Source organism: Aspergillus heteromorphus (genome assembly GCF_003184545.1).
Source record: "Aspergillus heteromorphus CBS 117.55 chromosome Unknown BO70scaffold_11, whole genome shotgun sequence".
Classification (NCBI taxonomy): Eukaryota; Fungi; Ascomycota; class Eurotiomycetes; order Eurotiales; family Aspergillaceae; genus Aspergillus; species Aspergillus heteromorphus.
In genome coordinates, this window is record NW_020290416.1 from 366,788 (window position 1) to 383,698 (window position 16,911).

Genomic DNA, 16,911 nt, shown 5'->3' on the forward strand with positions numbered 1-16,911 from the left:
CTATCCCCATATCTATTCTCTAGAAAGAGCTATCCTATCCGATAGAAAAATAGCCATACGCAGCTATCTACATACCGATCGCCAGGTAATGGTGCGATAAGCGCCGTGATATCACTTGCAGTCGAAAAATCTGACCGGTAAACCGTCACCACGGTCGCCGAGTCGCGACCCGCTCCCGACGACGACCCCGATCTCTCTCGATCCTCTCCTCCCTCACCAAAATGCCTTCAAGACGCACGCACTCTGCCCGGGATGGAGTACATCACCCGCGGGGTCTGCGGGCAGGAGGGGTGCCGTGAACGACGGTATTATCTCGACAACGGTCTCTGGTTCTGCAGGCGGGGTCATCAACAAGAGGTGAGTTGAGTTGAGTTCGTTCAATCGAAGTCTTTCCCCAACCCCGCAGCGTGCACGCGACCGATCAGCCCATCCCAATCGCATTACCTCCGCGAATAACCTCCGAACTCACATGGCGTTATTGCGCTAGGGCCGACAAGTCGAGGAAGATCCGGAGGATTTTGGTACCCAGGGTCGCACGAGTCGTGTCAAGAAGGCCGTTTCTGAGAAGTCGAAAAAGAGTATGTCCCGACCCTGACTGGACCGGAACTGGTACTGGTACTGGCACTTGCACTTTTATTGTTACTGTTGCTGTTGCTGTTGCTGTTGCTGGTATGATGATATGCTGTGAGATTGATAGCTAATGTCCTCGGGCAGCATACACCGGCCGTCAGGCCTATCGTCTCTTTCTACAGGTCTACCAGTTAATCCTGTGGAAGCAATGTTACGCGCTGGTGCACACCCGCGGCTTTCCGCCGCAGTTTGAGGTAGGTTTGCATTCATGCCCATGTCCATGCCTGCGCCCACTCCCAATTGGGAATCGCTTGTGTGGCGCGGTGGCTGACGGATCGGTCGATGCTCATGATGCTGCGTAGGACGTTGTTCGCGATCTTTGGGCGCTCTGGCTGGGGACTTTCGAAGACAAGATCAAGGAGCTGGGCGATGATGACGAGCCGGAGTTCTTCAGCTCACAGGCCACGACCGGGCTGGATGAGGAGGATGAGGCTAAGAAAACCAAAGGCCGGAAGGCGAAGTGGCCTCGTCTCATCGATTGTATAGCTCTTTGGTATCTGGGGGCATTTTTGATGCGGATTCCGGTGAATGTGGCGGATTTTCATCGGTGAGTTTGTTCTTCTTCTCTTTTCTTTTTGTTTGGCTGGTTGGTTGCTTGGTTATTTGGCTGGCTTGTGGTTGGGCATGGCTGACGTGATGGATGGTCTATAGGATGGTCCTCCGGGATGAGGTTCCCTATATCAGGGTGGTACGCATTGTTCCGAGGGAGATGAGGGATAAGCTGCCCCAAGAGTTCATTTCGATTCTGGAAACTACGGTAAGTCCGCCTCTGTCGGAGATGGAGGTCTGATCTGACTGTTGGTAGAAAATCCCTCAGCCGGAGCACATCCATAGTGCTGTCTCGGACTTCGTGCTGTTCTACCATGGGAAATTCGATATGAAATTCCCGGCGCTGAATTGGCCAGTCTTGTTGTATAGGTTCATCAAAAGACTTGCGCTTCCAAGTACGCACCCTCCCATCTGAATACGACCTCTGCTGACCCCTCTAGTTGAAATCTACCCTGCCGTCAAGAAGCTCCAGCATCTCCTAGGATTCACCTTTGAATATCCCACCCGGATCATCGGCAGGAGAATGCCAATCAATTTCCCCGAACTGCAGCTGATCGCGCTTATTGTCATCGCCACGAAACTCATCTTCCCCTTTGACCGCAGGATCCGGCACCCTTGTTCGGCCAAGGAGCCCGCCGTCCAGGTCATCGATTGGGGCCTCTGGACGCAGATCCAGGGCCATTTCGACAACCGAGAAACGGCCCGAGGAAAGCTGGGCAAGGGCAACGAGATCAAGGTCTCCGAGAAAGACGTGTTCGACATGACGCCGTCCCAACTGGACGAGTACATGGCGTGGTACGAGAACAGCTGGATTGACACGAACAGATGTAAGGAAGCACTCACTCTACAGCATTACTTTACCGCTGGTGTCTGAAATGAGCTGACTATCCGCAGCATTGAACCCACTGGCGGAACTCTTCCCACTTGGTCCCGGCGCCGGCGCCAGCCGCGCTGGAACTCCATCCGTAGAGGTCGACGAGGAGGAAGCTATCGACTCCATGGTCCAGATCGCCACGGGCCAGCTGCAATCCAGACCGACCATCCCGGATAACGAGTCGGACTCGGATACCAAACGCCCGGGATCCTACTACACGCGGTACCGGACCGAGGAATACCTGCCTGAGAATGCGAGGTCGTTCTACGAGGTCACTGCCAAGGTAGTGGGCGTTTCGCTCACCACGCTTCTGAGGGTTGTCCTGCAGGCGGAGAACAAGGTTACCCGCTGGTTGGAAGAGCAACGACGCGCGGAGCTTTTTGGCGAATCGTATCCCGTATACAATGAAGAGTCCCCGGGCGAGATGGATTTGGATTAGAATGTTATGCTGGAGCCGGGATTGAGCGATCTGGGTCTTGCATGTTTGAGTTTGAGCTGGGGGATGAGATCGGATGAGATCCGGGTCTTGATCGTTTATACCAAATGATAGATTTGTGGCGTTGCGCGGAGTATAGGCTTGATATTCAGTCAGTTGGATTAATAAAACCAAATTGTACAATATCCATAAAAGTTGTCGCTTCAATCATGACAGAATGATTTCAATCATAAGGCTCAGAAAACTGACCCGATGGGTCAACTCAGTACCGCTGGATCACACGGAATGCTCATCATCCGTACGATTAACATTCACCCGAACACGAACACAAACGAGGCCGAGCGATGATGTAGGCCCACGGACTGGACTACGACCGACTGGGCATGGAGACTAGACTGCGGAGACGGAGACCGCGGCCGGGCGGCGCGGCGGCTTGTCCTGAGACCTGACTGCCCTAAACCCTGATCACGTGCGCTGCGTTCCACCTTTGCTAAGCGAGAAATCGTGAAATTGACATTGCAACTTCCGACCGACCTTTCAGCGATCGTCAGACGCCAGCAACAACGAAAACCGCAGCCAGTACGTATAGTCATGGTCCCTGTTTTGGTCGAAGAGAGACGAGATGGGTGTTGTTTGTGAATCGCCAGCTAACATGTCGTTTTTTTCGCGCTTGCAGTGCAGATGTAGGTCACCCTCGAAAATCTACCCAAACCCATTACACAACCCATCCATTTATGCATCATCTATCATCTATTACTATATTATCTATTTGTGTTATCGGTCGATCGAAGAGAATGGAGAAGAAGAAGAAAAAGGCAACAAGCACTGCAAGGATGGGAGACTGACTAGGCTCGATTCAATAGTTTCGTCAAGACCCTGACGGGTAAGACCATTACCCTCGACGTCGAGTCGAGCGACACCATCGACAACGTCAAGACCAAGATCCAGGACAAGGAGGGCATTCCCCCGGATCAGCAGCGTCTTATCTTCGCTGGTAAGCAGCTTGAGGATGGCCGCACCCTGAGCGACTACAACATCCAGAAGGTATGAACGGTTCCGGACTCCGATTTTTTTTTATGATGATAGGCTGGGGGGTGGTCGATACGCCGTGATGCGCCGGTTGATTGGTGGGGCGGACAGACAGACATCTAGATGGTCGGTCGTGTCGGTCGCCACACACAAGGGTTGGCTGGACGATACTTCTGGTCTGCGCTGCATCCATTGACTCAACTCGGTCGCTATCACGGACGTGGAGATTGCTTGCTGCGACTTATCGGTATCGCTGGGATTTCAGTGACTGACGGAATAAATTATAGGAGTCTACTCTCCACCTGGTCCTCCGTCTCCGTGGTGGTATCATCGAGCCCTCCCTCAAGGCTCTTGCCTCCAAGTACAACTGCGAGAAGTCCATCTGCCGCAAGTGCTACGTACGTCAACCCAACCCGATCTCGGCGCGCGCGCGCGCGCCGCGAACAAGATTATAGCATATGAACATGAACATCCCGTCTAACCAAGCGTCCAGGCCCGTCTTCCCCCTCGTGCCACCAACTGCCGCAAGAAGAAGTGCGGACACACCAACCAGCTCCGCCCCAAGAAGAAGCTCAAGTGAACGATTCTGATCATCTTGTTACGGTTTTTCCGCGTTGCTGGGGAAAAGAGCTTGCTGGGGTTACGAAACGATTGCAACGTGGGAGGTTTTCAAACAACAAACGGCGTTGGAATGATGAATCAATTATAGCCGAAGTCACAACCATGTTCTTCCTAGTTGGCTCCTCGGGCGCAGTTGCAATCCAAACACAATTGTAAAATTCAAAAAATCCTTTCGTCGCATTCTTTGGAGTAGATACACACACATACAGATACAGACGCACGGCAGACGATAAGAAACAATAAGTCAATGAGAAAAAAAAACATGTGGGGAAAGAAGACAAGTGATGGCACATAATCCGCAAGGTGACGTTGACATCATGCTGCCTGAGCGATGTCGTGGTCGCGGTCATGGTGAGCATAGCATTGAACAAGCTCAACCCAAGCCCGGGGTAAGCCTCCGCCTCCGCGTTCCCTCGCTCGTCCCTCTTAAAGCCCGAGCATGCGTCGCCTGTCATCGTGGTGGTCGTCATCGTGATCCTCGTTCTTCTTCGAGACCGGACTTCCATGCCTGCATATCCACATTAGCGATCGCTCAACCCCAACCCAACCCCATCCTCAACCCCTCAAAGCAAAAGAATCCCACTTACGCGAAGAACAAAATCTTGATCGCCAACGCAAAACCGGCATGCAACAAGACCACCAAGACGAGCAAAATCTTACTAGCCTTCGCATCCGTGGCACTCAAGACGGGATACAAATTCCTCAGAAGGAAGAAAACGGTCCACCCAAAGCCGACGCCCACCAGCGCCCAATTCAGCGCCGTCAACGGACTCCAGCTGACCAGGGCCACAGCAATCCACACCAGATTCGAGTATCCGTAGAGCGCCCACGCCTCGACCAGATCGGCACTGGAGCTGCCGAACCACTTCAGCGCCCCCCACAGCGCGATCGGGATGATGCCCGTGTACCCGTAGACCAAGCCGGCGGCGCCCGACAGCAACGTGAAGTCGTACTCAAAGTGCTCGTCGTCGTTGTTGGAGAGCCATTGCGAGATGGTGCCGGTCAGGAAGAGGATCACGACCACGGTCGTGGCGATCCAGAACGGCCCGTACAGGTCCGGGTTGCCTTCCAGCACGTCCAGGAAGTTGCTCCGTGGGTACACCGTCGCGACGCATCGGCGCAGCACTTCATTCGTGTCCACGTCGAAGAATTGGCTGTAGTAGTGGATCGACCACCACGCGTGCTTCGTCGGCGTTCCCCCTGGGGACCGGTCGCGGCCGCGCGAGGACGAGCTGTTGGTTAGCCCGACGCCGCCGCTGGCGGCTTGGGCTTTGGCGGTTCGTTGGTCGGATTCGAAGTCTGGGTGTGGGGTGGTGGTGGTGTTAGATGAGAGGGATGTGGGGTGGTGCTTGGAGTCTGCAGTTTGGATGGGATATGGGATGTGTAGAGGCCAGGTTATAGCTTACTGGAACTGTGGAATTCGAGGTCCTCCTGAAGGTCGGTATGGCCGAGGTCGCCCTGGGAAAGAAAGCGTTAGCTTTGTGTCTGTGTCTGTGTCTGTGTCTGTGTCTTGTGCGACTGTGCGGGATGCAAAGACGGCGCTCACCTCGGTGTCCACGTCAACTACCACATCGTAACCCCGGTTTGCCATCTTGGGCTGGTCTGGTCGGTGTCAAGGGTGGGAGGGTGAGAGTTGAGCTTCTGTCTGGGAAGCGGGAATGCAAGAGTACACCTCAGCGGCTGCCGGGAAAGCCACGCACCAGCCACGTTCGTTGTGGGGACGGCCCATCTATCTCCTACACGAGCTGCGTTTCGCATTCGTGCATCCTGTTTTTGTCTCTATCCTTTCTTCTTCTTTTTTTCTTTTCTTTTTTTTTTTTTTTATTCTACTGTGGCTTGGATGTTTATTTGTGATGGTTTACAGGGATTTATTTTGAGTTTGGCTTTAACTCGGTCGTGGGTTTAATGATATTATTAGTATAGATACATATTTGACATTTTGGGTCGGTTCCGTAGCCTGATCTTCCGGATTCGGAAGGCCACGCAGTTAGAGATAGCCCCGCGCTTGCAACGCCCCGTGAAATCGACTGAGATATGACCAGATGGTGCCGTCGACTCCCCGTTTCTTTATCCAAATGGACATGGCTCCAATGAAGATGGTGACGGCCACGGACCCGATGGTCCGCCGGTGGTTCCAGAGGAAGGTGAGTGTCTTCTCCTTGCGCTCCTCGTAACGCATCTGCCGGACTTGCTTTCCGAACAGCCGGACCGTCTCGTCTGTCGTCTGCGTCCGAACCAGGTCCCGTGTCGACTTGAGCACGCTGCACTGGGGGATCGTCTTCCAGGCCCCGAAGGGCAACGACTCCGGGGGGTAGTCGTCGAAAAGCCGCACCGCCCGCAGGATCAGACCGTCCAGGTCCAGGGGGTTCGGGAGCTTCGAGAGTGTGAAGTGCAGCATCTCCGGCTCGTCCACTGAGATCTCCAGGAGCTCCTTCTTGCGGGACAGGATGATGGCGGCGAAGAGATAGATCGACACCACCGGTTCCTGCGCCAGAAGGAAGTCGAATAGTCGAGCGATGTCACTGTACTCTTGGATGTCGTGCGAATATAGCGTTAGTGTTGCGGCGAGTGCGAAGAAGGGTCGGATCTCGGCGAGGTGACGGCAAAGCGTCGGGTCGGCGTTTTCGATGATTGCTGGGATTAGCTGGAGATGCTTCAGTGCCGGGGACAGCGACGGCAGCATGTAATCTCTTATTCGGAGCAGGGAGATCTGCGCGACGGCAGGGGCTGCCTCCTCGCCGCCCAGTACCAGTAGTAGCACCTGCACGATGTCGTGATACCCCTGGAAGTAGCATAGCATGGGAAAATGCCGTAGGACTTGCGTGATCAGCTTGGAGAGCTCGTCCTTCTTGGTGGACAGCTCCTCGTCGGAACCTAAAGGGGTTTAGGATTTTGTCAATCTTTGAGGTCCGGAGACGTAGACGTACACTGTGGGTAGTAGACGAAGGACCGATTCACGTCCAGCTGGACTTGATCCTCCTCCGCGTGAGGGGGCAGGTCGTCCCACCCGGTGAAGTCGAGATCTTGGCTATTTCGATCGCATTGCAGGAGGACAGGCCCTTCGCCGTGTCAGTCAAGAGGCATGTAGGGCAGGTAGCTTTCCCGGGTGACCCTTACAGGCTAATCGTCGCATATCGTCATTGAGAAAGCCACCTTCTGAGGTGGCATGTGAGACTAAGGCATCGAAATCCCGCAAGTCGCATGCCTGACGAATGGCAATTTCTTTTTCGAGTGCTCGACTGTCCACTTTGGTAACAGACAGTTCTTCTTCTTGGGGCTCGTCGTCGAGGGCGACCTTCTCCGTTTCAGCCGTTGAATTCGTCAGATCGTCAGATCCGTTGCTTATTATATCGTGAGAGTCCATAATGGCCGGAAGGGGCAATGGATGCCCCGGCCTGTAGTTTAAAAATGGGGATGGCGTCTAAGAGCGCAAGGCAGGCGATGTCGTATTCCTATGGACCCCGATGCATGGGCGATCACAAGGCTGGTCTATACTTTTATGCGACTGATGCACGGGTCATGCCAAGTTCAATGCGAGAAAAGCGATGGGTGGGCGGTGATGGACTCTGGGGGGGTTGGGAACGGTCCATCAAGGTCACTACTGGCGGTCCAGCAGGACAATGAATGAATCAGATGGATGGATAGATGGATGGATATGCGATGAACGGCAACCAGCAGCCAGCAGCAGCCAACAACCAAACCAACAACCGAGGGAAATGGCCGATGGCACGCCTCAGGCCCGCCAGCACCGCCGGCGGTGTCCCGTGATTTGCTGGATTTTGCCCACCGCCCAAAGGAACATGCAAGGCATCCATACTAGTTAGTTAGTATCCATCCACTGCCACTTGCCCCTCCGCAAATTCGAGGCGGTCGAGATCCCCCAATTATTATCACTCGGACCGTGCGACTCTCTATCCCCATCCCCCCCCCTCCCCAAAAACGCAACCTGCCCTGATTGACCTCCCGGGCGGTTCGCTGAGAGAAAACCGCTGCATGGGCTCAGTGCCTGGAAGTGGCTACACGACTGTAGCGGGCCGATGTCATCATCATCATCATCATACTAAACCAAAACATACTCGCTTGTCCCAGTCGTCCGCGAACCACCCGTTGAGGTTCCGCTGCCGGCCATCCTGATCGTTCCACCCTCCTGTTGGGCTCCCCACGGCCTGTGTATGAGTATACTACCTTTGTTGCGTTCATTGTATAGCCAGAGACTGCAAGAATTGAGACAAGTCATTTTGATACATCGTCAGTCAGAAGATACCCTCGGTTGTACGTTCTATATCCTCTATCCCCTGTCCATGTCCGTGTCAGACTGGGATCAAGACATTGATTCTAGAAGCAGGTGCTTCTTCCGCCCGAGGGGTTTTGTTGTGCAGGTTCCTTGCTCTCTCACTTGTTACGGGCTAGCATTTCATGTTGTGGACCCCTGGTTCTCTTGATTGATCTTATTGAAATGAAACCTCACTCTCACTCTGTTCTAAGCATGATCAAAGGAAAAGCTCATGATTGACAGTTTTGAGGAGATTTTTTCTTCCCGGGTTTCTTGGCTTTTCTATCTGTCGAAAATCTCATAGACTTGCTCGCGAGAGGCCGCGGAGACCGTTCCTTGACGCCTCGCCTTTCTTTTCTTTTTCTTCCTAGCCGTTCGTTAACTGCGGGCCTGCGCGGATCCTTTCGTTCTCCCGCAATATTACCAACCCATCATGGCATCCTCAAACACTTCAGACCTGGCTGGGAACGCCGCCTCGGGCGAAGGGCCAACGGACACCGAGAAGGAAGCCATGTCGTCATGGTCGCAATCCAAAATAGGCCTTCTGTCACATACCTTGGTATGCAGTCCGATAATCCAGTGGATTCTCCCCGCACATCTCAGGGGCAAGGACCAGAATGATGTTGTTTTCGTGGGCGAACGGTACCTGCAAATCAAAGAAGCGGTGTCGGGGGTCCACCTGGAGGAGGTTACTACGAAGAGTGACTTCGACTCGTACATCATGGCGGCGAAGGTCATCAATGTGAGCACCGAGCTGCCGTGGGAGGAAGAAATGAAGCTCAGGGCTGGCAAATCGACGCCGCCTATAGACTCCCAGGAGCTACCTCCCCAGATATTGGTTCTGAGCCTGGCCTCGAGAGAGCTAGTGTTCCTGTACTACTCCAACGCGAGCAACCAGTTTGTGTTCCATCATCGGCCGTTACCAAATGATGTCAGCGCCTTTGAACGCTTTGGCCGGAATATTGCTGTGGAGCCAAGGTGAGCATCTCCGTGACGAGTATGAACAACGAGCTGAGATGTACAGGTCTCGCGCAGTAGCCGTGAGCGCCTCATGCGACTACTTCGGAGTCTTTGTCCTCAAACGACCGCCCGTCATCCAGTCACAGATGGCCCAATACCGACTGGATCCGATAGCAGAGGTACGCGTGGTAATGCCGGGATATGTGAACCCGCTAATTGAGGAATCTGCAGGAGCGTTTCTTCCGCGTTGAAGGCGACATCATAGCCATGGAGTTTCTGTACCCCAAATCCGAAGATGGCGATAAGATCATCCTCCTACTACTGGTCGCTCAGGACCAGGCAACGCATGCTGTGTGCTATGAGTGGAATGCGAACGAGTCCTTACGCCAAGCCACCCCACGCGTGACCAAGAAAAGACTACCGTCCGAGGACCGGTTGCCTACGATGCTGATCCCATTGACTAAGACATCGTCATTCATGCTTGTGACAACAACTTCAATGGCTGTATACCAAAACAAGCTTGACCCTCAGAGACATCCCAGCCGATACCCGCTTCCTGTGCTCGAGCGCGAGTCTCAAAAGTCACCCCTCTGGACCAGATGGGCACGGCCGTTGCGCAATTGGCAATACAACCAAAAGCACGACGACATATACCTCTGCCGTGAGGACGGAGAGATCATCTATCTGGGCATTGGCAGCGAAGGCGAACTCGAAAACCAAACCCATTTGGGGCAACTGTGCTGTGACGTGGACGCAGCATTTGATATTCTAGACATTGGCTATGAGGGGGGCGACCTGCTTTTTGCAGCAGGCACCACAGGTGATGGAGGCCTGTTCGTTCAGAAAGCTCGAGACCATCCACGATGTGTCCAGAAGTTCATGAACTGGACGCCGGTTACGGACTCGGTGGTGGTGAGAAATGAAAGTGCTCTGGCCTCTGATATCGCAGGCGATCGGTTCTTTGTTTGCTCTGCCTCGTCTTTCTCGCGAGGGGCAGTGGTTGAACTTCGTCATGGCGTTGAAGCACAGACCGGATTGATAATCGGGTTGGATGAAGAGTCAGGCACGAGAGACATATGGGCTATGGCAGACAGCTTGAACGGAGGCGTTTTTGTCCTAACATCAGATCCGATGTCCTCACTCCTTCTATATCTGCCTGCTAATTTCGGAGAGGAACTGTGCGCTATTGATGAGGCAGATTCCGGACTCGACTTTAGCACGCAAACCCTCGCGGCTGGGTGCACAGGATCAGGGGCCATCATCCAGATAACTGACAAGGCAATCCACGTGGGATCGACTCCCGAATCACCCGGCGATCGGCTTGATCTTGGTCCCGGACAAAGCATTGCAGTGGCTGCTGTCGATGGAGCGACTTCGGTAATCGCCATCGCCGTCAGGACCCAGCAGGAGGTGCACCTTCACCTGAGAAGACTCGACACGAACGGTGGCCAGCCCCAGCTGCTTGATATCGGTCCTCCTTTGTCTATACCATACGAGCCCGTCTGTATGTCCATCGAACACCTCGACTCGTCCTCGTTTGTATTCGTAGGCACGGGCAACGGGAAAGTCTTGGTGTATCGCATAGCCGACACTGTCTCTTTCCTGACCGAAGCCACCGTCGTCGTTGCCAATCAGGACGATCTGTCGAAGGCCATTGACAGCATTGCCGTCATTAGTGGGGCCGGTGAAGACCGACAAACGGCACACACTGTACTCTGCGGCCTGCGAAGCGGGATTCTGGCTCCTTTCGACCTTGTCTTGGAGAAAGACAGTGCTTCCCCCATCGGTGAGAATACAAAACCTCCGGCCACAAGCTCTGCTAACTCGAATCCCAGCATTAACGCCAGCAGCACCCCGACGACTAGGGCACACGTCCGTCAGAGTCCAGGGTAAAGGTGAACATGCATTGTTGACCTGCGGGCATGGTTTCTGGCAAATATCCTGCGCCCCCGATCAAGGGCCCTCCTCTATCCAAAGAGTGTGGGTCACTGACCAGAACAACGTGAGCTCCCATATCCCTCGGTGTCGCCACAGCGCTAACCTCTTCAGCCTGCCTACAACCCAAAAACCATCCATAGCTTTTCCATGTCCGCAGCCGATGGCCTATCTGACACACTTTTCTGCGTTGCTGACGGGCAGCTTCTGGTCTGCACCTTGGGGCAGGGAGCAAAGACCGTTCCCAGACGGATCGATCTGCCAGGCAGTGCCAGCAAACTCACATACTCGCGACATCTCCGCAGCCTGATCGTTGCATATTCCCAGACCGAATACGACACCGACTCCGACCCCATCAAACGCTACACCCGCCCGTTCATCGAGTTCGTCGACCCGGACCTCCAACACTCGGTCATCGAAGCCCTCGAGAACCCCCCAGACGACGATCCCCGGCCCTGGCGTCCTCAAGGCGCGGCCGGCGAAAAGATCAGCTGCATCCTCGACTGGACGCCCAAGAAAGGCGACGAAGAATACCATTTCGTGGTGATCGGCACCTCTCGCCGGAACCAGCCCGAACGAGGCCGGGTCATCTTCCTGCAAGCCTACCGCGATCCCGCGAAGCCCTCGCGCATCGAGTGCTCCGTGAAATACATCCACAAGTTCGACGGCCCCGTCTTCTCCATCGCCCCCTACGGCGCCTTCACCCTGATGGTGTCCACCGGCCACGAGATCGTGCCCCTCGAGCCCAAATTCTCCCAAACGCGCTGGGTGCGCGCCGCTCGCTACTCCGTCCTCTCCCCCGCCGTCCTCATGACCGCCCATGAACCCTACCTCTACATGACCACCTCGCGCGAATCCCTCATGGTCCTCAAAGCCTCCGAGGACAAACTGACCCTCCACGCCTACGACCGCCAGAAACACGACGGTCTCGCGCACGTCTACATCGGCGGGGCCCGGAACCTCATCCTCAGCTCCAGCCGCGGCGGTCGCGTCAGCCTGCTCACGGAGACGGGGATCACGGAAAACAACAAGATGCTATCGACGGCGTTGTGCGAAGCACATCTCCCTTCCTCGGTCATGAGACTGAGCCCCGGCTCCAAGAGCTCCCCCCTCTCCCCACCATCCTCTCCCTCCTCCTCCTCTTCTCCCAGCGTATTCTACGGCACCGCAATGAACGGCACCGTATACCGATTCCTCACGATCGGAGAGAAAGAATGGCGCCTACTTCGCTTGTTGCAGAACCTGTGCATTCGGGACGTGGTCATCTGTCCGTTTACGCCCAAGAGACGTCGACAGCGCAATCCGATGAGTTTGGTGCTGGATCCCCAGCCGACGCAGATGCATATCGATGGGGACATTCTCAGTCGGTTGGTGCTACGGGGACCGGGGCATTTGATGCGGATGCTGGGTGAGGATGGGGCCGAGAATAGCAATAGCTATAGCAATGGCAATAGCTCGGCGCAGGCGGCCCTCGAGCAGTTTACCGAGCTGGCGAGGGATGTCCTTGGCGATGTTGGCCGTCCGGTGGAGGCTGTGATGGGGTGGTTGCATAGGGTGCTCCAGGTGGAGTTCTAGGGTGTATGCAGTAAGTAAAGGAAGAGGTTTTGTTGTGTTGTAATTAGGACTGTATTGTTTCATGATGGCTCTATATACATTTTTTTCCTTCTTATTATTTTCTCGTGTACATAGCTACGATTCCAGCATGAGCGTGTGTATACCACCCAGTGTTAGTACTGTGTAGTAACTAGTAGTGCTAGAAATAGCAGCCGGCTCGCATAATAATCCGGCGTCCCCACCACCTCCACCTCCACCACCGCCGCCGCCGCCCAAAATTCTTACGATTTACCCCAAAGCCTCCAGACACACCGACCGAGTCGTATCGACCACAGGGGGGATCAGGTTGCTTGTCTGTCTTCACTCCTTCTTTCATTTTCTTCTCTTCTCCCAACTTACTTCCGTGCTCGAAGCATCCCCGGCTTCTCTTTTCTCTTCTCTTCGCCACTCTTGCCGCACCGCAGATCGCGGGCCCGGAGCAGCAAAGCAACAACAGGTACGTTACTTCCTTGAAGCTACTTATTGTTCGTGCGCACAATCAACCACCACCACCACCACCAATATCCAACACCTTTCCCCCACCACAACCATAACCACAGCTGGCTCACTCCCTCCCTCCTATCTACCTATCTACTAACACACCACCTTTCTTTCCTCACCAGACCTCGTTCCAATCGAGTCTATCCATCCACCTACCCACCTTTAAACGCCAATCACCACCACCATGGCGCCCAAGAAGAAGGGAAACAAGAGACAGGAGGAAGACTGGGAAGCCGACCTCGGCGAGTCCGCTCCCGCCGCCGCCGCCCCGCCGAAGACGCCCCCGCCGAGGAGGAAGCCCCGCAGGGCGGTCTCCTGGCGGCGTTGAGGAAGAACAAGAACAAGAAGGCGAAGAAGGGCAAGCCGGCCAACGATTTCGTTGAGGGCGAGGACGCCGGCGCCGAGGAAGCCAACGGAGCCGCGGACTTCGCTAGCAAGCAGCCCGAAGAGGGTACCTTTGATGAGGACGATGTGTTTGCTGGAAATGCGAAGCCGAAGAAGGCGGCGGCGGCTGCGAAGCCGGCTGAGGAAGAGGAGGAGGGTGGTTTCCGTGTGAAGTCGAAGAAGGAGAAGGAGAGGGAGAAGAAGGAGAGGGAGAAGCAGAGGAAGAAGGAACAGGTAAGGCTGCTCTTTGATTGTTGCGTGTGGGTGTGATGCTGACTGGGCTGTGTTTGTGTTTGGTATAGGCTGCGAAGAAGAAGACCGAGAAGCCCGAACCCACGAAGCCCGAGCCCGCTAAGAAGCAGGAGGCTGCTGCTGCTCCGGCCGCTGCGGCTGCTCCCGCCGCTCCGGAGACTGGTGGCAAGAAGAAGAAGATCCCCGCGCATTTGCTGGCTCTGCAGAAGCAGCAGGAGGCTCTCCGCCAACAGCGTGAGGAGGAAGAGCGGCTAGCAGCCGAGGAGGCCGCCGCGGAGGAGGCCAAGCGTCTTCGTGACGAGGAGGAGGAGAAGAAGAAGGAGGAGGCTCGTCAGAAGAAGAAGGAGAAGGAGAAGGAGAAGAAGGAGCAGCTTCGGAGGGAGGGCAAGCTGCTCACCAAGGCCCAGAAGGAAGCCAAGGAGCGCAACGAGCGGCGCATGCAGCAGATGCTTGCGGCCGGTGGCGCCGTCTCGGTGGCCGGTCTGGAGAGCGGCGGTGAGAAGAAGAAGCCCGTCTACGAGAACCGCAAGAAACGCGGCCCCAAGAAGCAGGAAGACGACCTGGAGGCTGCCGCTGCTCGTGCTAAGGCCCAGCGCGAGGCTGAGGAGGAGCGCCGGAAGAAGGAGGAAGAGGAGCAGAAGGCCAAGGCTGCTGCTGAGGCTGCTGCTGCCGCCGCCGCCGGCGGCGAGGAGAGCGACGTCGACGACTGGGAGAAGGCCGCCGATGCTGACGATGTGAAGGACAGCTGGGATGCGGACAGCGACGCGGAAGAGGAGAAGCCGGCTGAGAAGGCCGAGGAGAAGGATGAGGAGGACAGCGACGAGGACTCTGACGAGTCTTCTTCCGAAGAGGACTCCGAGGACGAGGAACAGTCCGCGGCACAGAAGGCTATTGCCCTCCGGAAGGCCGAGGCGGCCGAGCGCAGGAAGAAGCAGCACGAGGAGGCTCTGGCAGCCCGCTCGAAGGACAACCTGCGTTCTCCTATCTGCTGTATTCTGGGTCACGTCGATACGGGTAAGACCAAGCTGCTGGACAAGATCCGTCAGACCAACGTCCAGGAGGGCGAAGCCGGTGGTATCACGCAGCAGATCGGTGCTACCTACTTCCCCGTCGATGCCCTGCGCCAGAAGACCCAGGTGGTGAACAAAGACAACAACTTCGAGTTCAAGATCCCCGGTCTCCTGATCATCGACACACCCGGTCACGAGTCCTTCTCCAACCTGCGTTCGAGAGGTTCGTCTCTTTGTAACATTGCCATCCTGGTGGTCGATATCATGCACGGTCTCGAGCCGCAGACTCTGGAGTCGATGCGCCTGCTCCGTGACCGCCGCACGCCCTTCATCGTCGCGCTGAACAAGATCGACCGTCTGTACGGCTGGAAGAAGATCGACAACAACGGGTTCCAGGAGAGTCTGGCCATGCAGAGCAAGGGCGTGCAGAACGAGTTCCGCACGCGTCTGGAACGCACCAAGCTGCTGTTCGCCGAGCAGGGTTTCAACTCCGAGCTGTTCTACGAGAACAAGTCCATGGCCCGCAACGTCTCCCTCGTGCCCACCTCTGCCCACACTGGCGAGGGTATCCCCGACATGCTGAAGCTGTTGACCACCCTGTCCCAGGAGCGCATGACCAACTCGCTGATGTACCTGTCCGAGGTCGAGTGTACGGTTCTGGAGGTCAAGGTCATCGAGGGTCTCGGTACCACCATTGACGTCGTCCTGTCCAACGGTATCCTCCGCGAGGGCGACCGGATCGTGCTGTGCGGTCTGAACGGGCCGATCGCGACGAACATCCGAGCGCTGCTGACGCCGGCGCCTCTCAAGGAACTGCGTCTCAAGTCGCAGTACGTGCACAACAAGGAAGTCAAGGCCGCTCTCGGTGTCAAGATCGCCGCCAACGACCTGGAGCAGGCCATCGCCGGTTCCCGCCTGATGGTCGTCGGACCCGACGACGACGAGGAGGACATCGAGGAGGAAGTCATGTCCGATCTGGAGAACCTGCTCAGCAAGGTGTCGCGCGACCAGCGCGGTGTCAGCGTGCAGGCGTCGACCCTTGGATCCCTGGAAGCTCTGCTTGAGTTCCTGCGCGTGTCCAAGATCCCCGTGGCCAACATCTCCATCGGCCCCGTGTTCAAGCGCGATGTCATGATGGCCGGAACCATGCTGGAGAAGGCCAAGGAGTTTGCCGTCATGCTGTGCTTCGACGTCAAGGTCGACAAGGAAGCCCAGGCCTACGCCGACGAGGTCGGCGTCAAGATCTTCACCGCCGACATCATCTACCACCTCTTCGACGACTTCACCAAGCACATGGCCGAGCTGACGGAGCGCAGAAAGGAAGAGAGCAAGATGCTGGCTGTCTTCCCCTGCGTGCTCAAGACCGTCGCCGTCTTCAACAAGAAGGACCCCATCGTCATCGGTATCGACGTTGCCGAGGGAAGTCTGCGCCTGCACACTCCTATCGCTGCTATCAAGGCCAACCCCGAGACTGGCGCCAAGGAAATCATCGATCTGGGCAGAGTGTAAGCCCCCTTTTATTCCATCCCATTCCACACCATCACATTTTATCCATGCCATAAGCTAACCACCCATCTATCGATTAGTGTCTCCATCGAACGCGACCACAAGGCCATCAACGTCTGCAAGAAGGGCCAACCGTCCGTGGCCGTCAAGATCGAGGGCTCCAACCAGCCCATGTACGGCCGTCAGCTCGAAGACAAGGATACCCTGTACTCGCACATCTCGCGTGCCAGTATCGACACCCTGAAGGAGTTCTACCGCGCCGATGTGTCGATGGAGGAGTGGGGTCTCGTCAAGAAGCTCAAGCCTGTCTTTGACATTCCGTAATTGTCTGGCGGTTGATCGAGCCTGGAGTCGGTTG

General features: G+C 55.8%; 6 protein-coding genes across 6 annotated transcripts; 4 read left to right on the forward strand and 2 right to left on the reverse strand.

Annotated features, from left to right (window-relative positions):
* The first annotated feature begins 5 nt into the window (after positions 1-5).
* BO70DRAFT_336034 (TFIIB-type zinc finger domain-containing protein) lies at positions 6-2,667 on the forward strand. Its single transcript, XM_025541085.1, has 8 exons — positions 6-357; positions 488-578; positions 715-824; positions 933-1,177; positions 1,282-1,387; positions 1,436-1,574; positions 1,620-2,006; positions 2,074-2,667. Exons 1-8 carry the CDS (start codon positions 253-255, stop codon positions 2,490-2,492), a joined length of 1,602 nt encoding a protein of 533 aa, XP_025399649.1. The 5' UTR covers positions 6-252; the 3' UTR covers positions 2,493-2,667.
* Positions 2,668-3,550: 883 nt separating this feature from the next.
* Positions 3,551-4,350, forward strand: BO70DRAFT_361852 (uncharacterized protein). The gene is made up of 2 exons (XM_025543141.1): positions 3,551-3,916; positions 4,012-4,350. Exons 1-2 carry the CDS (start codon positions 3,642-3,644, stop codon positions 4,106-4,108), a joined length of 372 nt encoding a protein of 123 aa, XP_025399650.1. The 5' UTR covers positions 3,551-3,641; the 3' UTR covers positions 4,109-4,350.
* BO70DRAFT_361854 (Yip1 family protein) lies at positions 4,308-5,772 on the reverse strand. The gene is made up of 4 exons (XM_025543142.1): positions 5,686-5,772; positions 5,546-5,597; positions 4,727-5,438; positions 4,308-4,647 (listed from the first exon to the last, which is right to left on the reverse strand). Exons 1-4 carry the CDS (start codon positions 5,728-5,730, stop codon positions 4,566-4,568), a joined length of 891 nt encoding a protein of 296 aa, XP_025399651.1. The 5' UTR covers positions 5,731-5,772; the 3' UTR covers positions 4,308-4,565.
* A 271-nt stretch (positions 5,773-6,043) lies between these two features.
* Positions 6,044-7,774, reverse strand: BO70DRAFT_361855 (TBC domain-containing protein). The gene is made up of 3 exons (XM_025543143.1): positions 7,257-7,774; positions 7,067-7,198; positions 6,044-7,013 (listed from the first exon to the last, which is right to left on the reverse strand). Exons 1-3 carry the CDS (start codon positions 7,501-7,503, stop codon positions 6,127-6,129), a joined length of 1,266 nt encoding a protein of 421 aa, XP_025399652.1. The 5' UTR covers positions 7,504-7,774; the 3' UTR covers positions 6,044-6,126.
* Positions 7,775-9,178: 1,404 nt separating this feature from the next.
* Positions 9,179-12,944, forward strand: thtA. The gene is made up of 5 exons (XM_025543144.1): positions 9,179-9,390; positions 9,437-9,551; positions 9,604-11,158; positions 11,208-11,374; positions 11,422-12,944. Exons 1-5 carry the CDS (start codon positions 9,185-9,187, stop codon positions 12,880-12,882), a joined length of 3,504 nt encoding a protein of 1,167 aa, XP_025399653.1. The 5' UTR covers positions 9,179-9,184; the 3' UTR covers positions 12,883-12,944.
* Positions 12,945-13,585: 641 nt separating this feature from the next.
* On the forward strand, positions 13,586-16,877 carry BO70DRAFT_396177 (putative mitochondrial translation initiation factor IF-2; the record flags this gene model as incomplete). Its single annotated transcript, XM_025546591.1, has 4 exons — positions 13,586-13,711; positions 13,741-14,019; positions 14,088-16,552; positions 16,634-16,877. 4 exons carry the CDS (start codon positions 13,586-13,588, stop codon positions 16,875-16,877), a joined length of 3,114 nt encoding a protein of 1,037 aa, XP_025399654.1.
* Positions 16,878-16,911: the final 34 nt, after the last annotated feature.